Below are 18,872 nucleotides of genomic sequence, written 5' to 3'. Positions count from 1 at the left end.
GCCCCTCTCTGGACCCGCTCAGCACCCCCGTGTCTAGCGTAGATAAGGACAGATGTGGCTCCCAGAAGCCCTGGCTCAGCACTTTCCTCGGCAGGCCGGTGACCCTCGATTTCCTTGGGCAGACAATGGGAGGAAACGCCCCCTACACCCCCTGCATCTATGCACCTCTTCCCGCAGTGTTGAGGACGGGCCCCTGCCGCAGTCCCCGGCACGCAACCTCCTGCTAGGACGCATCGTGGATGGGCGGGAAGCAGGGACCACAGCACCCCAGGACCCCGAGGCGCAGGTGAGATCTGGGGTGCCGAACACCTCTCCTGGCACATAGAGGTAGATTGTGCAATTGAGGATATTGCAGCATTTAAAGGCCGGTAGGGCTGGGGTGGAGTCAGTCATGTCTGGCTGCAGGCATACAGCGCCAGTGAAACGTACAGGTCAATGGCCCCTCACACGCGAACATGGCAATTATGTCACACGCCAGATGGGTGCCGCCGACACACAGCGGTCCTGATGAGGGGGATTTAGTCTCGGGGTTCAGCACCTGCTAGACGAGCTGGGGGAAAGCTCATAGCTTCGTTACAGATGGGGTAAGGCTTGGGGCACCCCAGCAGCTTCTGGCGCGTGACAGGCCGGCACCAGGACACGGTGGGTGGCAAGCTAGCAGTCACGTGTCACAGTCGGGCTCGGACTGGCCTTTAAAGCAACAAGGCAATGCCCGAACCAAACACACAAAATGCTAGTGTGGCCCAGTTATTCTGGTCAAAGTGGGCAACTTTTTTCCCCCACGTGGGTCAGTTTGATAAATTACTTCACCTTGCAACGAGTAGTTTTGTTGCTGAATAAAATATTCTTTAAAATTCAAAATTTGCCTCACATTTTATCAAAAATCTCCCCCTTGGGTACCATTCGGTCGGTCACAAAAAGAATGAATTGCTTTTGGCAAGTGTGGGCCACTTTTTCATCGGTGCCCAAGACAATTGTATGCCCCAGTCCAACCCTGGTCACAGTGCGCTTGGGCGTGGGATATGGGCCACACAAGTGTCAGGCCGGTGCCTCGAAAAGCAAGGAGGGTTGGGGCTGAGTCAAACATACGTGAGGGCAGTAGAATTAGATTACAGTGCTGGGAATGGAAAGCAATGTACTGGGGGAACCCTCTCATCCTTGGAGGAGGCGGGGCCATGGGGAGGAAGGCGCGAGGCCGAGATAAGGGTCCAGGCCAGGTCATGCAATACAGTATCTCTTCATAGAACCCAATCCTGGTGATTTGCATAAAAGCAAATAGCCTAATGGGAACATATGAATGTCCACAATTTTTTCAAATTTGACACATGTCTTGTAGTGATTGAGTAAGAAACACTTTTGAGCAAATAATGGAAGTTGGGCTCTGCAGTTTTGATTGGTCATACTACTCACCCTAAGAAATACATTTCTGCACATTGCAAGACATATATAACAATTTTGAAAGCAGTAAGAAGTATGTGAGGGTTTGGCTGTTTCTGTATTCCGTTTCCAGACTGTCTATCGAAAGTGTCAGCTTGTTGAAACGTGGGTTGCTGGTACCTGTGATTACCAGATTCAAGACAGCTTTCGCTGGGAGTTTCCTTTTCCAAAGCTGAGTTATCACACGTAGGAGCAACTTGCGACTTCAACGAGCAGACAGCTTTCTTTCAGAAGACTGGGCATTACTGCAGAGCCTTCGGAAAAGCACCCTGCTTGTTGAAGTGCTGGTAGCTTTACCGGCTTCAGACCAGTGAGTGTCGTGTGTTACAATGCCTGGAGCAGAACACGATGCTAGGCAATGGAGCCAGATATAGGGCCTCATTACGAGTATGGAGGCAGCCATGCCCTGGCTGCCTCCATACCGGGTTCCTCCAATGAGGACTTACCGGGCCATTCCAACCTTGGAGGACCAGGTAAGTCCTCATTGGAAAAACCCATCCCCATTCCCATTGAGCCCCCATTGGGCTCAATGGGAATGGGGAGGGAGCTCATAACGGGCCCGTTATTAGCTGGCTGGTCCCCTCGTGGGACCCGCTAAGGTTTCACCAGGCGTCCTTACCGGGTCCCGCAAGGGATCCTCGTAATAGGGCGTCCCGTAATGAAGGGTGCCGGTCCCGTACCGGCACCCTTCATTACGGGAGCGCCAGCCTCGTAATGAGGCCCATAATCTTGCACGCACATTTGTGAACAAGAAGCATTCGCTGGGTGACAAGCACGTGGAAGACATCAAGCTGTACTGCAGTGAATTATCAGACAACAGCCCCGCCTTGATAAGGACCAAAGTGGTCGAAACACGTGCTGGCACAGAATGGGCCTTAGACTATGAACTAATAAACAGTTCTTATTGTGACTATAAATGTGATGCAGTCCCAAGTGATACTTGATGTTTATTAGTGTGAACCATATTAATTGATCTTTCAAGGACAGCACGCTTTCCACAGATCAATAAGGTTGTTGTGTTTCATTGGTTATATAGGTCAGGGGGGACCTATGATCTGATAGGATTCGCAGCAGTCCGTCCTTGCTATAAATTGGAGATTAGAAGCAATAATCTTTTCCTGTCTGAGCGCTCTTATACCTGGTTACCCAAACACAGTTGTCTTTTCGTGTGGGCAAGCCCCTGGGTCCGGGGAGAGGGCAGCGCCACTCGGTCATGTTCCGACCCATTTCCTGCCAGGATACACGTAGGGCTGCTTTAGTTATCAAGTACACATTACATAGAAGCAACACACATGTACTTTTTGGCACTCATTTCGCAGCTTTTGTTGCTCTGCTTTCCCGCGCCGCAGAGTCAATGCCTAGCAGTGTGAAAGCGCCGAATCCTTGAACGTGCCACATTGTGTCCTCACCTGGGGAAACCGGACCCTAGCCCGCTGATAGGAGCGCGGTCCCGAGGGAGGGAAAGGGTGCGAGAAGTGTGCAGACGCAGGGAGGGAGGGAGTCCTGAGTGGGAGGCACACCCTCCATAGCTGAGATTACATTATTCGAAACTTCCCACAATGTTCACAAATGGCTCGTGTTTCCCCAATGGCTCTCTCTGGCAATCCACATTGCAGGCTAGTGGGGGCAAAGCAGGGGGCACCCGGACAAACTGGTTGCAGAAAATAAAAGGTTTGCATCAACTTAATATACACCGTGAAACAGTAATTTATGTCCAACGCTTCCCAAAAGGCCCCTAAAACACTTCCAAGGGCATTTGGTCATAAGGGGTTTACTGGGGGTCATTCCGAGTAAGGTGATAGCCATGGAGCAATGAGCTCCATGGCTGCCTCCCATACCGGTACCGCCTCCGGTGTTGTTCAATGGGGACTTACCGGTCCATTCTGACCTTGGAGGGACCGGTAAGTCCCCATTGAACAAACCATTCCCCATTCCCATTTGAGCCCCATGGGACTCAACGGGAATGGGGAGGGCGAAAATAACGTGCTCGCGAATGGCAAGCCTATTATTTGCACCCTGGTCCCCTAACAGGACCTGTGGTCCGACCTCGGAATCGGGTTGTAGGGGATTACTGGCATCAATCTCCTTACCGGTGCCCGGTATCCCCTACCGCCCGACTCGGAATGAGGGCCACTGCGTGTTATTCATTGAACGCATTTTATCATCATGTGTTGCTGTACCTTTAAATCAATGAATGGAGACATACATAACAAAAGAAAGGAACACTCTGCAATCACCCCTCTCCCTCCTGCCCCCTTCGTCAGGGACCTTGAAGCTCACCCTGAATGAGTGCACCTCAATCAAACACACACACATTAACAGTCCCACATGCCAGTGCAAAGGGCTTCCTAAAACTGGGATGCCCACCTTTGTATGAAGCAAAAGGTGGGCTCCAAGCCCTTTCCCATATTACAAAGGCCTTCATATTTCATGAGGCCCGTTTATAGATTTGAAAACTGCAGAACAAGCAGGGAATGCACCTTTACCCGTTTTTGTACAAAGCAATCTACATTATTAAAACAACAAATATCTATCTATACGAGGCTGAAAATGACATTTCACAAAATGACATACCATACATGTTTTGACCTGGGAAAGATGAAAAGCTAAGCAGCTTCTGACAACATTGGCCCAGTGACTGTCAAGCTGTTCAGATTTTAACAAGACGTGCATGGACCACCTTGCCCATCTTGCCAGACCAATAGACTCAGATGATTTCATTTCCGGAAATGTTATTCCTTTTAAAAGCAGCTGGAAAACACGGTCCTTTAAGATTCATTATAAGCTTTAAAATTCAGTGACGTGTCGGGATAGCTAAGTGGGTTAAGAACCTGCCGCAGACCGGTAGCTGCAGGTTTTACATAAATCGCTGCCGCATTCACATGAACCCACCGATCCAACATTCCAAAAGAATCTGACGGGGAGAAAAGGTAAGAGTGATCCTTTGACCCTTTTATTAAGAGCGCCCCAAAAGCAGAAAGCTCTGCTGCAGCTCCTAAGTATCTTTGCTAATATGGTATTATCCAAATTGACCTTTTACAATTGACCTTTTGCACAATTTACCGAATTATAGTGCTCCTAATTGACCTTCTGCACAATTGACCTTTATATTAGTTTAGTTATTTTATACACGTATTGGGTTGGTTTTGGATAATAAATAATATAAGGGGATTGGGTGGGAGGTTGCAGGGGTTTTTGGATTGGATGGGGGTTGCAGGGGGTTTCCTCCCGGGCATTTATGTCCTAATTGACCTTCTAAATTAGGTCAATTCTCCCGAGGTCAATTCTCCCAAGGTCAATTGTGAAAAGGTCAATTAGGATACAACCGCTAATATTGCCCCCATTTATCTTTTTTACGCGGCCAAGAAAGTTTAAAAGCGTGTTAGGCACATCTTACATTAGACTACCACTTCCCAATCACTATCCACGTTTTAGATGCATAAGTCAGTCTTAAAATTCTGCCTGATAATATTTCCCACCTGAATTGTATTCATTCTGTCATTGAGATGAAAGGCTGAGCCAGGTTTACTGACTTGCAATTGACTTTTCCCAGTTCCTCCAAGCCTTTCACGGATACTTGCTTGTTATTAAATCTTCCCATTTATTAAGTATATCGTAGAGTAGTATTATACATATCTTGCTCCCCTTACACAATAACTAGAACCAACAGCTTATAGCAACTCATAGTCACTTAAAATACTGGAAAATCGGATGATTTAAAAAGAAAAAAAACACAAGCAAGACTGACATTTGAACAAAAATGGCCATTTGAAAAACAAAAACTGCATTTACATTCTTTTTTTAAAGTAGTCTCCAGGTCAGGGGAAACACGAGAGAGAGGGGAGTGCTATGGGCCTTAGGGATATAATATGATAGTATTAATATAGCGTCTATACACAGAGTGTTTCAAAGCTCTTCAAGGCGGGGGAGGGAGCAGGGAAAATACAGTCATCATTCTTACAAGGCCTTGAGGCATTCAGAATGAATTAAACAAAAACAAAACTATCGTACTAGGCCTGGCGACATTTCAGATAGTGTAAGAGCATTGACAGTAATGAGGGAGGGGGAGAAGAAGATAAGGTACAGCCAGGGACAGAAAGGAGGTCTGGATAGTCAGTCAGAATGAGTATGGTGAGAAGAGATGGAGCACAACGAGGTTCAAATGTCCCTATTGCATTTAAAGTCTCATTATTGATGTTACCTCCATAGACTGTGTCCATTACAAAGGGCATTGCAGATTGTGGAAGCAGCAGGATCAGTGCTGCAGGATCAGGCAGGCAAAGGCAAGAGTTCATAATGTTTGCGGCGCTGCCAAGGTGGCTGGAAGCATAGGAGGCAGCAGAAGTGGGTGACAGGTGAAGGACAACCCCAGCCTCCATGCGACATGTGGGGGGAGGGGTGTAGTGGAGGGCCGCAGACCCGTCCAGGCAGTGGACTGGAACAGATAGGGGCCTTACATTGCGGGCCTTGGAGGCGGGCCGGCATTCACCTGCCGGCTCGCCTGATTGGTCCAGTTGTAACCTGAGGGGACCAATCCCAGGCGAGCAGAGAAGGGGCAGAAACCAGCTCAGCTGAAGGAAAAATAAAGCAGCCATGTTGGAAGAGGCCTTCTGTAGTGCACAAAACAAGGTGCAATGCACAACATGTGCACAAAGAGGTGGTCTCTACAGCAAGGATGAGGAAGAGACAGATTGGGGGGCGATGTGACCGATTGGGGTGAAATGCAAAAAAGCAGAGGGAGATCAGTGTGCAAGAAAGCAGAGGGGGAGCAGTCGGCCAGAATGGGAGCAGTGGGCTAGAGGGGGAGCGGTGGGCAAGAAAGCAGAGAGAGAGAGAGAGCGGTAGGCAAGAGAGCAAGCAGTGAACCAGAGCTGAGCGGGTGCGGTTGATCAGAGGGGGAGCTGTGGACCAGGAAGCAGAGAGGGAGCAGTGAACCAGAGCTGAGAGGGAGCCGTGGGTCAGAGAGGGAGTAGTTGGTGAGAGAGCAGGGGGCCAGATACGGAGCGAGTGGTGGGTCAGAAAGAGTGCGAGTGAGCTGCAGATTGGGAGAAAGGATGGGGGAAGACCTTGATAGACTGGGGGCAGGCTTCAAGATGGAGAAGGAGGGAGAAAGAATGAAGCATGAACTGGAGAGCAGAGGGTGTGAGTTAAGCGCACTGTGCAGAGTGTAGCAGGTACTAGAGAGTGCAAGTTGTGACTTGCCGGTGTGACAGAGCAAGTATGTATGCACATGGCTGGCAGAGTGAGAGGTGTGGGAGTGTAAGTTGTGATGGGCAGTTGGTGAGTGTGAGGGATGTTGGTCAGTGGGATGGTGTTGGTGCTTGGGAGGAATGGAGAACATAGAAGGGTAATATTTGTATCATTGCAACTGATAATGGTCAATAAAGTGAATATTATAAAACAGTCCTGCACATTAAACCAAAGAGGTAGAGCAAAACGCTAATCTCAGTCCACGTTCCATGGAATCCGCAGGCTGCTCCCTCCGCCCCACAGCGCCATCTTCTCCCCACACTGCCTTTCTAAAAAAAAAATATCCCCAACACCCCTCCCCAGCCCCACTTACCTGATTGTTGTGGCAGAGCCACAGCTTCTATCCGTCTCCCTTTGCCAGCCGCCACGGAAATGGAAGAGGCGCTCCGTAAAGAGTCCCACTTCCATCTCTCTGGTGGTCATCTTGGAACAGTATTTTCGGCGTCCCGTTCGTTCATAGACAAGACCCTGCTATCTTCACGCCGGATTGGTAACCCATTGCACAGGGTATACTGGGCAGTAACACTTCGCTCGCCCTTTAACTAAGGCTGCCGGACCATTACCCCCAGATATAGCACGTGGAACAGGTTACTAACACCATACTAATGTCCCCAAAAATTATATGAATTACACATATTGCTGTTATTATAAATCTCTCCAATAAGCCTTGAAACGCAGGTCTGACTGGATATCTTAACGAGGTAAGTTCTCCCCCTCTGTTCTGGGGACATCAAAGTCATATCCTGGCAGATGCCAATAAATTGAGTACAGTAAACCCAACTATTATTAGAGTGCTTAGAAGCAGGAAGAATCTGGCTTGAAGCGCTATATATAAAAACGGATTTTAGTATTGTTATTACATTACCTACAATTGCCTACAAATCTACATCAATTATCTCAAAACATGCTCGGTGAAATGTTTAAAAATGGACCTGAGGTGGTCATGAACGGCCCAACCGAAATATGGAGCACTTTTATGGTGTCAAATAACCCAGAACTGCACCAAATGTATATAAAATGCATTTTTTAAAACCTCAGGGCCTGGCTCACAGGGCGTTTTTCAATGGGATTGCTCAATTCTAAGACGCATCAGTGAATCTGGCCCATAGCGCCTCTAAATGAAATGATGAGGATTCAAGGTTAAGCATCGGGCAGAATGGACCTGAAGGACCCGGAATCTCCCCCGACCCCTTAGACACCACACGCCTCTCTGAAAGGCCTTACATCCACCCCAAAAGGATGTGGAGGCGCGTTATAAATGCCATATCATATCATATCATAAATAACTAAGTCTCACCATGATATACATTCCACTAATGCACCATTCCCGTCCCATAATGGCTAGAAATTAGCCAATATTTCCCTGGAATGATTATAAATTACCAAACATCACCACACAAATGAGTAACAAATGACCCCCAATTCCCACCCCCCGGGGGCCAGAGACCGGGGGCCAGAGATCGGCATCTTTCTTTTTTTTTGTTGTCATCTTTGTTTTATTATTTTCAAACAAAGTCATACATGGAGAAAAAATAACACAAGTACATCAACAAAATCTTTAAACCACCCCAGACATCTCAAAACATCAGTCTTATCTCAAAAAGATACATATTAAGAAAAAAAAGGAAAACAGCAACCAAACAAAGCAACAAACAAAAGTTAAATATATGTATTGATTTTATAAAGCTCATTACAAAATCCACATATATGCATCAAAACCACTTCCCTAAACATAAAGACAAGAAAACACAACAGACACACCAGCAAACAAACAAACAACTAAGCTGGAAAAGGTCGTGTTTGCTCGTTTATGTGTTTGTGTCTCACTGTGTCACTTCTGGGTCAAGTAGCAGCTGTTTCCGGACCCGTTCAAGCAGTGGACCGGAAGTGGCGGTGATGAGTAGCGAGGGAAGGTATGGGGAGCGGAGTACAGTCACGGCAGTGGTAGAGGTACAGCGAGGTTGTGCAGGGTGGGGGAGGGTTGTAGAGAGGAAAAGGGAGTTCGGAAGCTGTCAGGGCGTGCAGTTTTAGATTTTAGATATAGTGCGCGTGGTAGGACACAACATGTAGTAGGAAGAGAGGGTGAGGTGCTTTGAGCAACACATGGTAAGGAAAAGTAGATGAGAAGGGAGTCCTCGTGGGTGCGTTCGCCACTCACATGGGGCAAGCCTCCACTTCGCAAGTTGCAATCCCAGAAGACGTGATAAATTGACCACCATTAAAGTGAAGCACAACAACAGCTATTTAGCGCTTAGAAGAAGGTTGAATCCGGCATTACGCACTATATAAAACCTGACAGTATTATTCAGTAAAGTGCAGGACAGTGTTACAAGTAACTCAAAAAACATTTTTGTCAACTGACACTGTGCGCTCAGTTTCCTGAATTAGTTACTAAAAGGAACAATCAATTCAAAGACAACTTATCCTTAAACGTATGGTTTAATGCTCAATACTATCCGAGTTGTGTCTTGTTGCGTCACATATCCATTTGAAATAAAAACATTTATAATCCGCCACACATTTAGGTTATGAATATGAATATTTGCCAACAAAAACTCTTGGTTGCACGTGCCCATTGTTTGTCTTTGGCGGTGTTAGAAGTTATGCAGGGTAGAGAAGCAAAAGGGGTCAGAAAGAGACTGGCAGAAGGAAGAGTGCAGTTTTAAAGGTAGTGGAAGCCAGGGGGCTGCAAACGGAATGGTGGCAGGGCAGTACAGTGTCAGAGGTCGTGCACAGTTGGAAGTGTGTGATAATAGGGACATGCGGTAGTTGAATGACAGTACAGTTATCATTATTAGGCTATGAGCGTGGACCAAGCGTCGGGAAGCAACAGAGCGCTTTACAATCACAGGGGGAAGAACAAGGTTAGGGAGCAGAGAAACATGGGAGTGGGGATCTAACAGCAGGGGAGGGAGGGCAATAGGCAGCAATGGATCTACAAGTCACCAGGGAGGAAACTTTGGGGATCAGATCACCCAGTCTCAGGTATGGTGAGGAGTGGGCGGTGGATGGATCACGGTGTTAGGGGGGAGCCATTCCTTGAATAGAAGGGTCTTGAGCGCCTTCATGAGATGGTCAACTGCATTGGCTCCCTGTAGCAGAATCAAGTTCAAATAATTGGGCCTAGTTCACAGTGCATTTTTCTCTAGAGGCACTAATTTGTGAAAAGATAAGTTTTAAAAAAAAGGATCAAAGCTCAAAGATCAAGTAGTCATAATCGTCTGATCACTCCCAAGATACGCTCAGTAAAATGGGGTTCAAGATCATTTTCTTTACAGGTGGCTTCCATTTGAAGCACTATATTTTCTACTCCACAAGGTTCCATTTGAAGCACATTAACTTTAAGGAGAGAAAGAAAGCAATCAACTTTCTAAAACCTTATTTCCACAATGATTCAGATTTCCCTGTCTTCAATAATCACAGAGCCTGAGAGGAGCCTGGAGGTGCCTGGAGTCCTGGACAGAGTCTGTTCGCTGTTTCTACTGCCAAATTGAACTTGGAGGTGTGTCCAGCGTAAAACCTGCACATGGCGCAGTACGCGCGCAGTCTGTGGCTGTGTGCAGTTACACAGAGCCTGAGCGGAGCCTGGAGGTGCCTGGAGTCTGGGACAGAGTCTGTTCGATGTTTCTACTGTGAAATTGAACTTGGAGTTGTGTCCAGCATAAAACCTGCACCTGGCGCGGTACGCATGCAGTATGTGTCTGTGTGCAGTTCCACAGCTTCCACTGCTACCCTGCTACTCTGCTACTCTGCGCGTGACGGCTCATGAACTTTGGGTCTGCCTGCTACTACCGTCTAGTCCACCAGCGCGAAGCACAAAGTAAGTCCTGCGCTGCTAGCATTGTCTGTACTGCTTCCTTACTTATCTGCACGGCCCCCCTAACTGCCCCCCTAACTGCCACTCAAACTGTGCCATGTACCCCACCCCACCCTTTGCAATTTGGCTCCCTCTTTTTTCTCCTGCCCCTGTGTTGGGTGCTTGGGCTCGCCTACTGCTTGCCCCTTTGTCTACCGCTGCTATTTCATGTGATACACCGGCGGGAGAGCGATTCGGCAAACCCACTTAAAGCTACAAAGTAAAGCTAGAGAATAAATCCGCAGATTGACCCTGGCCGGAATTGAAGTGGAACTGAAGTGAGTGCCTATGCCTACGCGTGAGTCGAGCGTGACGGCTGCCGCTGCTGCTGATCCCAGTATGAGCATAAGCACGACTGCAACTATTCATGCTCCCTCTGAGCCATTGGGGTCATCTGACGCAACTTGCCTCTCCACGCCACCTCACATTCACAGCCCCCTGTTTGTCAAAATAGCAGTTTGCACAGATGGTGCGCCGTGCCTGGGAGTCCCTCGGATGAGGGATGTCATGAATTCATCCCTGAGCACACTCAGGAAGCCTGTAACTCCAATGAGGGTTTGCACCAAACCTTTGACTGCCTTTTTTCTTCCGACCACCAACTTAACCAAGGCCAAGGTGGTGATCACCAACCCAGATCGTGGCCATGAAAAAGACGCCATGGACACGCTAAACAAAGAGCTTACCGCAGAACTTTCCTTGTCTCTTTCTTGCCTTGGCTCCAAAACTATAGCCACAGTAGTAGATGCTCTAACGCACAGTATGGCGCAGGATGCTGACGTAGTGGATACAGGGCTGCAACAACAATGTACCGTACAGTCTGATGAGTTCCATCAAAGCAAAAGATTTTTCCCCAGACAACATCATCTAGTACTGCAGACTCGCCTGACCGAGTGTGTCCTCATCCAGTGACACTATTTCGTTTAAATGATCTCTCTCCACTGGCATCTAATGACGGTCCAGCCGGTTTGGACCTAGGCATTAGTTCGACAAGTGCTTCAACAGAATCTATGTTCAACACCTTGGAAAATATGTTCACTGCCCTCATGACTAAGTGTGAGGAGATGGAAAATAGGGTTTGTACCCTTTGCAACCAATTGACAAAGAACAGCGTGTCATTGGCGTCCCTTAATGCTGAGCTTGTTGTCGCGACAGCACACCTGGAAGCATTTTATTGTTTGGTACAGATCTCCAGTTCAATACTGGGTCCACCCTGTGCCAAACGCCCCACGTCAGCTAACATGCCTCTGATTGGGCGGAAGCATGCCAATTCCTTAACTCCGACTATGGCAATTGGAGAATGCCGTATTGCCATCGGAAGAAGAAGGCGGAAAACTCAAGCCCAGGCTGTGATGTACAAACCTCTAGCCTCAAAGAAAAAAAGAAGGATGAAAGCACTGGGGTGCACTGACAAGGTTGTCCCCAAATTCGTGACCTTTGGTTCTACCTCAACCTTATCATCCTTTTTTGGCCTCAAGCTTCCGAACACCCTAACCCAGGTACCGCTCTCAAACTGTGCGGTAATTGATAAGGATACTGAGGGGGTTCGGTTAGAATTATCTGACGCTATTGTACTTGCTGCTCTCCAGACATCTCAGGCCGCTGGATCGACTAGTGGAGTTTGTGGCAATCTGAAGGATGCACCTAAAATAAACACGGGGGATTATTCCTTGTTACAAGGGACGCCATTGCAGCCTCGCATCCGCATTCCTAGTTCCTAGTTCGACAAATAACGATACGAACGTGGTGGACCAGCCTGCTCTAGCCCCTCAACAACTCCCCACCTCCGGGTATTCGAGATGCCTATCGTTCATGGTGACACTGTGCTGCTTACTACTGCATTGCCCCAACCCCATGTTTCACGAAAGGGGAAATGTACTAGTAACACTCAGACATTACAAATACAGAGCCTATTCAGGGGCAGCAGCGACTTATTTTTAAATCGCTCCTGCTTATTGGAACTATTTCACAGCATTATCCCATTAAGTTGCATTGAGAGCGATGACATCAAAGTTGTAGATATTTGTGAGAATGCCCTCAGGCCTACATTGATAATATTCTTTTTTTCCAACAGTACTTTGTTATACACCTTAGAACATGCTGAATGGTTGAATCGTTTGGGCCATGAATGTCTTGCTATTGATGATGAATACGGAAAGAGATTCCGCTCACTAGATATGGCCCCAAGTAACCATTCGAACCCCTCGCTGAACAGCGAAATCATCTCCAATTCAGTAGTGACCATAACTATGACCCTAGCTTGCCAATAGGGGCAGGGCCTGAGGTTGCCCTATGGGGGGAAGAAGCTTGCTGGTCTTGGCTTGTGAGTCCGGTTGCTCAACATGGGAAAATGCATTCCTAGCTTATGGACTGCGATCAGGATGATTAGTTGGAGCACTAGTGGTAATTGCCACCTCTTCGAGGGGGGCGGGGGCTTGATGGCCCACATCGACCAATATCTATTGGTAGCCTTGCAGGAGACATGGCTCACAAATCCTGTACATGTCGATGGATGGCAGTTTATCTGCAAAAAGGCAATACAAGGCGACCAGGGACGCCCAAACGGAGTGTTGCTCTTAGGCATTAAACAACCATTGCTCTTCGAAGAACTAAAATCTACCTCTCCCAACATTTTGGTGGGTAAAGTGTGTGGCGCAACACCGAATATCGGAGAAATCAGTGGTGTCATTGTCATTAATTATTATGACCCTCCTTATAGATTAGACCATGGCCTTGTACTAGCGGAGGCTGAAGCACTGCTGGAGGCCCATCTGGAAAGCTCTGCTTGCGTCATCTGTGGTGACTTCAATTCTAAGATCCCCAAAGAACTGGAATCGGTGTCACTGCTGCATAAATCCTCCCCAACATTCAAGTGAGTGTGATATATTCTGCCGGTTTCAGGATGCTGAACGGCGCAATGCTCTTAGCTTCTAGATGGTGCTTTGGCTTGGTAGCTCTTAGCTTCTAGATGGTGCTTTGGCATGGGAGCTCTTAGCTTTTAGATGGTGCTTTGGCATGGGATCTCTTAGCTTCTAGATGGTGCTTTGGCATGGGAGCTCTTAGCTTCTAGATGGTGCTTTGGCATGTGAGCTCTTAGCTTCTAGATAGTGCTTTGACTTGGTAGCTCTTAGCTTCTAGATGGTGCTTTGGCAGGGGAGCTTTTAGCTTTTTGATGGTGCTTTGGCATGGGAGCTCTTAGTTTCTAGATGGTGTTTTGGCATGGGAGCGCTTAGCTTCTAGATGGTGCTTTGACTTGGTAGCTCTTAGCTTCTAGATGGTGCTTTGGCATGGGAGCTCTTAGCTTTTAGATGGTGCTTTGGCATGGGAGCTCTTAGCTTCTAGACGGTGCTTTGGCTTGGGAGTTCTTAGCTTCTAGATGGTGCTTTGGCATGGGAGCTCTTAGCTTTTAGACGGTGCTTTGGCATGGGAGCTCTTAGCTTCTAGATGGTGCTTTGGCATGGGAGCTCTTAGCTTTTAGATGGTGCTTTGGCATGGGAGCTCTTACCTTCTAGATGGTGCTTTGGCATGGGAGCTCTTAGCTTTTAGACGGTGCTTTGGCATGGGAGCTCTTAGCTTCTAGATGGTGCTTTGGCATGGGAGCTCTTAGCTTTTAGATGGTGCTTTGGCATGGGAGCTCTTACCTTCTAGATGGTGCTTTGGCATGGGAGCGCTTAGCTTTTAGATGGTGCTTTGACTTGGTAGCTCTTAGCTTCTAGATGGTGCTTTGGCATGGGAGCTCTTAGCTTTTGGGTGGTGCTTTGGCATGGGAGCTCTTAGCTTTTAGATGGTGCTTTGGCATGGGATCTCTTAGCTTCTAGATGGTGCTTTGGCATGGGAGCTCTTAGCTTCTAGATGGTGCTTTGGCATGGGAGCTCTTAGCTTCTAGATGGTGCTTTGGCATGTGAGCTCTTAGCTTCTAGATAGTGCTTTGACTTGGTAGCTCTTAGCTTCTAGATGGTGCTTTGGCATGGGAGCTTTTAGCTTTTAGATGGTGCTTTGGCATGGGAGCTCTTAGTTTCTAGATGGTGTTTTGGCATGGGAGCGCTTAGCTTCTAGATGGTGCTTTGACTTGGTAGCTCTTAGCTTCTAGATGGTGCTTTGGCATGGGAGCTCTTAGCTTTTAGATGGTGCTTTGGCATGGGAGCTCTTAGCTTCTAGACGGTGCTTTGGCTTGGGAGTTCTTAGCTTCTAGATGGTGCTTTGGCATGGGAGCTCTTAGCTTCTAGACGGTGCTTTGGCTTGGGAGTTCTTAGCTTCTAGATGGTGCTTTGGCATGGGAGCTCTTAGCTATCAATGTTGGCACCTTTAGAACCGCTACACATTTGCCAGGCACCCACATGTCAGGGCACCCGCATGTCAGGGTATCCACAACAATAACTAATGCCCTGCACTATCGTGAGTGGGGCTTTAGATTCTATTAAAGACAAGGAGGCGAGTATTATGCAAAACAATCTTTACTACTGCCACATAGCAGCAAAGAAACTTTTGTAAAACCAATAAAAAAAATCAAAACAGAAGAAACACAATATATCATAGGCACACACAGGGCAGAAACCCAGTCCAAGATGGGGCTCAGAACTAGCCCATGTAACCAATCAGGAAGGACCCACCCCCATAAAAGTCCCTTCCTCTAAACACAACTCCTCTTCTGAAGCTGCAATTTGACGCCCAAAGAAGCGAAACAGTAAACGCCAACATTCCAACTGAAGAACAGCTCAGCCGTCTTCTTGAGGCACGACATCCAGAAATCTTTCCCCAGTCTAACGCCTTCAAGCTCCTCAACCCAAAGCTGTAAATGAGAAATAAATAAACAACGGTTGGGTGGGTGGGATAATACTTGCCTTGTTGTCTTTAATAGAATCTAAACCCCCACTCACAATAGTGCGGGGGATAAGTTATTCTATGGCATGACAAGGAGGCTTCGTATTATGCAAGTTCAAAGCCCTTGCATCACATTAAATACCACATGATCAATCCGCTTATGATAGAATGTTTTAAAAGTAGACTCCCTGGACCAGTCAGCTGCTTTTAAAATTTGCTCCAGACCTCCCCCAAGGAAGGCCGCGTTTGAGGCCATAGCTCCCCTTACAGAGTGAGCTCCAAATGAAGAGATGTCAATCCCTGCTTCTTTCATCACCCACCTAACCCATCTAGCCAATGTAGCTGAGGACACTGGATTATAGGGTTTCCGGTAGGGAATAAGCAGCTGAGAGGTACCCGGGGGATGGAGCCCTTCCGTCCTTAGCTCAAAACACTTCAAACACTGCACAATACATAATTTACCATTCTCAGGAAATGCTGGATAAGAAACAGAAGAAATCATGCACTTTGTTCTTTTGGACACAACGAAAGTTATCCCTTGAGGAGAGAAAACCTTGTTGTCTACGTCAAGAGCCCTGATGTCAGACACTCTTTTAATGGAAACAAGACAGAGAAGCATGGCTAGCTTTGAAAAAAGTTGTTGTAGAGATAACTCCTGATTATGAGGCCAATTGAGGAACACATTCAAAACTTTATTAACATCCCAAAGGACTGAGTACCTGGCTTTATGAGGAACCTTAACCCTGATAGACGGAAGGGCTTTCCTCACAAGGAAATGCCTCCCAACCGGTTCCCCTTTAACAAAAAAATGGCCGGCCGAGATCACCGACCTGAACCCATTAATTATCCTATAAGCCTTTCCCTCCTTGAATAGTTCAACCAAGAAATGTACTATGTCTACTGGAGGGGCAGAAATGGGATTGAGGTGCCTAGCCACACACCAGCCCACCCAGCAACTCCATGCTGAGGAATATCTCACCTTAGTGGAGGACGCCCAGGAATCCTTGATGACATTAATTTAGTCCTGCGAAAGGCCTCTGTAGCACCAGGAAGAGCTGAAATCTTCCAGGCCATAAGGGAGAGATGCCCCCTCAGGATCAGGTCGTTAGGGAGCCCCGCTGGATCCATGAGGAGCCGAGGGTGGAGAGGGAGAAGACGAGGGAGAAACCACATCTGAGACGGCCAAAACGGGGGCACTATTATCAGAGTAGAAAACTGCGTGTGTACCTGCACCAGTGTTCTGGCTATCATGGTAAATGGAGGAAAGCCATAGGACAGAGGACCTGTTCAATCCTGGAGAAATGCATTGTCGCAAGAGCCAGGGGGTCCGGCCTCCAACTGTATCACTGAGGAACCTGACAGTTGAGACGAGAGGCGAAAAGGTCTACCTGAACGGGACCCCAAAGACACTGAATCAAGGCAAAGACCGCCTTGTGCAGCATCCAATCGCTCCTGTCCTGAAGGTAACGGGAATTCCAGTCTGCCACCACATTGCTGGCTCTCGGCAGATGCTCTGCTTGCAAAAGAATGTTCCTGTCCAGGCAATAATGCAAAAACTCCCTTGCTAAGTCTGCTAGGGCCTTCGAGCGGGTCCCCCCAAGTGGTTGATATATCGAACCGTAGAAACATTGTCCATCCGAAGGAGGACACAGCAGTTCCCCTCGTCTTTGAGAAGTAAAGCAACCCGCCAGCAACTCCAGAAAATTTATATGAAGTAATCTCTCTTGATCAGACCATTTCCCTCCAGTCTGACCTACCCCGGCCCCCCAACCGGCTCTGCTGGCATCGGATTCTAGAACCACGTCTGGAGACGGTCCAAAGACCACCTTGCCATTCCAGGCGTCCATATGCTTGAGCCACCATAGAAGCTCCAACCTGGCATCGGGGGACAGCTCCACCATCTGAGAATATGATAAACATTTTCGCAGATGCCTCCCCTTGAGACGCGGAAGCGCCCTGTAGTGCAGAGGCACCGGAAAGATAGCCTGAATGGAGGCGGACAACATCCCCACAACCCTCGCTAATTGACGGAGAGACACTATCCCCTTCATTAGAATAAAGCAAATTTCCTTCTGAATTCTCGAGAGTCTGCTGTCTGGAAGAAGGAGGATGCACTGCCTTCAATCTATACAGAAGCCCAGAAACTGGATTCATTGAGTAGGATGGAAAATGGACTTCTTGGCATTGATTACAAAGCTTAGGTCTTGTAAAAGGGAGATCGTCAGATCCAAGTGACCCTGCAGAACCTGGAGATCCTGCGCCAGAAGAAGCATGTTGTCGAGGTAAATGATAACCCAGACCCCTTCCGATCTGAGAAAGGCCATCACTGGCTTCATTAGTTTGGTAAAACACCACAGGGCTGATGACAGACCGAACAGGAGAGAGGCAAACTGCCAAAGGTGACCCCCGCCCAAGAAAACTGGAGAAACTCCTGATGTCGGGGAAAACTGGAACCACCAGGTACGCGTCCTTGAGGTCCAGCTTGATCATCCAAACTCTTGGGAGAAGGGTTTCCCTGAGAAGGTGAATGCCCTCCATTTTGAAATGCTGGTAAACTATAAACAAGTTGAGGGCTCTCAGATTTATCACAGGACGAAAGCCCTCTTCTGGCTTTGTGACTCAAAAAATCGTGCTGAGGAACTGGGAGGCCATGAAAGTGGCCGGAATCACTGCACCCTTGAAAATGAGATCACAAATCTCTGCGTCCACCAGCTTCTGCTTCTCTTGGTCGAACACAAGAGGAAGAGGCTGAGAGAGCTGACAGAGAGGGGAGTAGAAGTCTATCTGAAATCCCTGAGCCGTTTGTAACACCCATGGATCTGAGGGGAGTTCCTCCCACCGATGAAGAAACCTTGCCAACCTGCCCCCCAAACCTCTGTGGGAAGAAACATTTACGAGATGTGACAATACCTGGAGCGGATATCTCTCTATTTGCACCTCTGCCATTGTGGCCTCTCCACTGCGATCCTATCTGGGGGTAGAAGGACGTCTGGGATCCTCGAGCAGAGGAAGAGTGATGAGCTCCCCGGGAGGCGTACTGTTGTGGGCTGGCAGAGCCCCTGAAAGAGGAGTGGCCAGAAGAGCGGGCTCTTCCTCGTCCGGCCTTGTCAAAAACTCTAGGCGCAAACACCTTCCAATGTTTGCCTGGGCTTTGTCCAGGGCAGTAAAGGTATTGACATATGCTCAGAGGTCCTTAATAAATTTGTCGCCCAACAGGTTCCCCGTGGCTTTTGGGCCAGCCTCACCCTCAGCCATATCCTGCAGCCTAGGGTCTATGCGTCTAAGGAGAGCTTTGCGCCTCTCTCTAGACATGCTGGTATTAGCATTGCCGAGAAGGCAAAAGGAACACTGCACCCAGTCTCTAAGCACTTAGACATCAATCTGTGAATCATTAAGGGCAGCCTCCTCAGCCAACTCGAAGATTTGGGTCAAGGGCCCCAACATATTCAACAGTCTATCCTGAAAGCCCCGGAGTGCCCCGTCAACCCCCTTTTTTGGATCCTTCCCCTTT

At 48.0% G+C, this 18,872-nt stretch overlaps 1 protein-coding gene across 1 annotated transcript in view; it reads left to right on the top strand.

Moving 5' to 3' along the window:
- Nucleotides 1-203: 203 nt before the first annotated feature.
- The window catches only part of LOC138581454 (chondroadherin-like), a 138,329-nt gene continuing 119,660 nt past the window's right edge, over nucleotides 204-18,872 (top strand). Inside the window, exon 1 of the mRNA XM_069652777.1 lies at nucleotides 204-286. Coding sequence (XP_069508878.1) covers nucleotides 240-286 — 47 coding nt within the window. The 5' untranslated portion in view covers nucleotides 204-239. The remainder of the gene's footprint in view (nucleotides 287-18,872) is intronic.

Source organism: Ambystoma mexicanum, chromosome 3p (genome assembly GCF_040938575.1).
Source record: "Ambystoma mexicanum isolate Mex_15411 chromosome 3p, UKY_AmexF1_1, whole genome shotgun sequence".
Taxonomy (NCBI): Eukaryota; Metazoa; Chordata; class Amphibia; order Caudata; family Ambystomatidae; genus Ambystoma; species Ambystoma mexicanum.
Note: the sequence above shows the minus strand (reverse complement) of the source record. Positions and strands in the feature narration are given on the sequence as shown.